General features: G+C 30.9%; 1 protein-coding gene across 3 annotated transcripts in view; it reads right to left on the bottom strand.

The window, feature by feature from the left end:
- LOC107639213 (ankyrin repeat-containing protein NPR4) overlaps nt 340-2,413 on the bottom strand; it is an 8,367-nt gene continuing 6,293 nt past the window's right edge. For 2 of the 3 annotated variants that reach the window (XM_016342688.2, XM_016342686.2), the window contains one exon: nt 344-1,459. In XM_016342688.2, the coding sequence (XP_016198174.1) occupies nt 845-1,459 (615 nt within the window). In that variant the 3' untranslated portion in view covers nt 344-844. Of the gene's footprint in view, nt 1,460-2,413 lie in introns of all 3 variants that reach the window. The other variant, XM_016342687.2, reaches the window with a different exon arrangement.

Here is a 2,413-nt window from a genome sequence, read left to right on the forward strand (position 1 = left end):
TGTCAAAAATTTAACAGCTTAGAGAAAATTAAAATTTATTTTAAATGTTAAGGACATAATTAAATTAAATCAAATTAAATATTAAAATAATTTTAAAAAATTTATATACTTTTATTTTTTTTTGACAGTGCAATTAGTTTGTTATGTCAAAGAAGAGTAGAGAAGAATTAACCAAATCAAAGACACGTGGTGTTGTCTGAGAAGTGAAAAATTTTGAATTTTACTTTAAACATAACCCTACGCTACTAAAGTATTAATACAATTTTCTTATGAATCCCGTTAGGGTGTAAATAGAGTATTTGTACAATGTGTACTATGGGCTATTTATTTGGCCTAATATGAGTTAAAAAATGAACATTCAGGGTAAAATACTATTAATTTCTCAAACACAATACACTCATACTATCCAGAATAACCATCTGAATACCAGGAATAATAAACATCTGATATCCTACTGAATCGAACATTCCTATACCCCCGTTGTACATATTGTATAGATACTCCATTGCTTCCCTATATTTTCTCTTTTCTTATATCTATACCACTGTTCCACTTGTAACACACTATTCTACTAATTGAATTGGGGGCACTAAACATGTTATACTTACTATACCATCATTCAATTTACATTGGGTTAAAAAAAAATGTAAATTGGAAAAGTCTAGGGAGCCAGCAGTTTTGTTGAATTTTGGTCAGCATGTAGCCAGCAGAGAAAGGTGAGTCATTGGATAAAATCTCACACCAATCTCACACCATTATCATTGATGACTATTTGATGGCTACTAATCACAAAAGTTGCTGGCCCCTAGTATTGTTCATGTAAATTTACTATGCCTTCTAATTTTCAGCAAAGCAATCGTTCTCTTGGACGAAACAATGTCAAACAAAAATAAGATGAATGGATAATATCTGTCGATAGTGGAAACAGAATCAGTGTGAAAAACGGTATTGGCAGAAAAGCAAGAATGGAAATGAAAATTGGAACCCAGTTTGAACCGTGGTAATATGTGATGAAAGAAGAAACACCAAACGCTATCATCATGCTTGTGATGGAAACGAATTGAGCAATCAACCCAAATAGAAGCTTGAAAGGCAATGATCTGAAGTAGTTATCCTCTGCATAACTTGAGTCGAGAATGGACAAGAACATTAGTATTGAAGCTGAAGATGATATAAGAGCGATTGCGTCGGAGATGGCGAATGTAAGGAACAATGGTTGTGTTAAATAGGTTGGGGTTCCCGTGGTGCTGTTGCGGCCACCGGGGAGGTTGAAGGTTGCAGCGAAGACTCCGGTGGCAATGAGTGTTGAAACAAGCATGCAGTTTTTGGCTGTGTTCTTTGTCCATGATGCTGCCTCTGTTAATAAGTCTTTGTGCTCCTCAGTGAATAATGCATGGGGTGTTTTGCCATCGTAATTTTTCAAATCCTTGTATGATGGTAACATTATTTTTTCCACTTCCTAGAACATCAAAAATCAAATGAAAATGTTTGATAATAAAAGAAAATCATTCAAAAATAACCATAATTTATCTTATTTAATATTCATTAATTGTTGCAACAATTAATAAATATTAAATAAAATAAATTCTGACTGTTTTTTTGTCTTCCCAACATTACGGAAAATCAAAATATAATATGCCTGATATTAATGCATGTATAGTGACTTTCACTCCATGAATTAATGTTGCATAATTAAGTGGTGATGCTGATCAGAAATCACCAATTGTTCTAATTAATGGTTACTAAAGCAGTATTGGAAAATTTAAGGAACTTATTGCATCAAATAAAGTCTTTTTAACCTAATCTACTAACTTTAACATCGTTAAATTAAGAGAAATTATTTTAAGGATTTTGTCATCCACTTCCCATACTAAATCCTATATTTAATTTAAATTTTTTATTCAAATATTCCATTTATATATCTTTAAAATGTGGTCCTAAAACATTTAGCGTTTGTTTTGAGGTACTGAGACAAAGACTGGGAGACTGAGACTCGGTATCATATTTGTTGGTTCAGAAACTTGTACTAAAATTTTTGTCTCTGTCTCCAAAATTTTCAGTATTTCAGTACCTCCAAAAAGTAGGGACACAGGAACTAAAATATTTAGAGATAGAGACTGAAACTTTAATAACATTTTATACTTAAAATATTCTCATTTCAATTAATTAATTCCAATTTTACCTTTTGTACAAATTAAATTAGAGTTTTATTCTTGTTTCAATTTCTGTCTCCCACTTTGTACCAAACAGAATACTGAGATTTATTTCTGTTTCTCAGTCTCAGTCTTTTTGTCTCTGTCTCTCCACCAAACACTACCTTAAATTTAGTTTGAGTTTTTATTTTGACAAGTAAAAATTCAAATTTAAAAAAAAAATATTAGATTAGATATTTTAATTTATAACAAATTTTTAT

Source organism: Arachis ipaensis, chromosome B04 (genome assembly GCF_000816755.2).
Source record: "Arachis ipaensis cultivar K30076 chromosome B04, Araip1.1, whole genome shotgun sequence".
In the NCBI taxonomy this organism is placed as follows: Eukaryota; Viridiplantae; Streptophyta; class Magnoliopsida; order Fabales; family Fabaceae; genus Arachis; species Arachis ipaensis.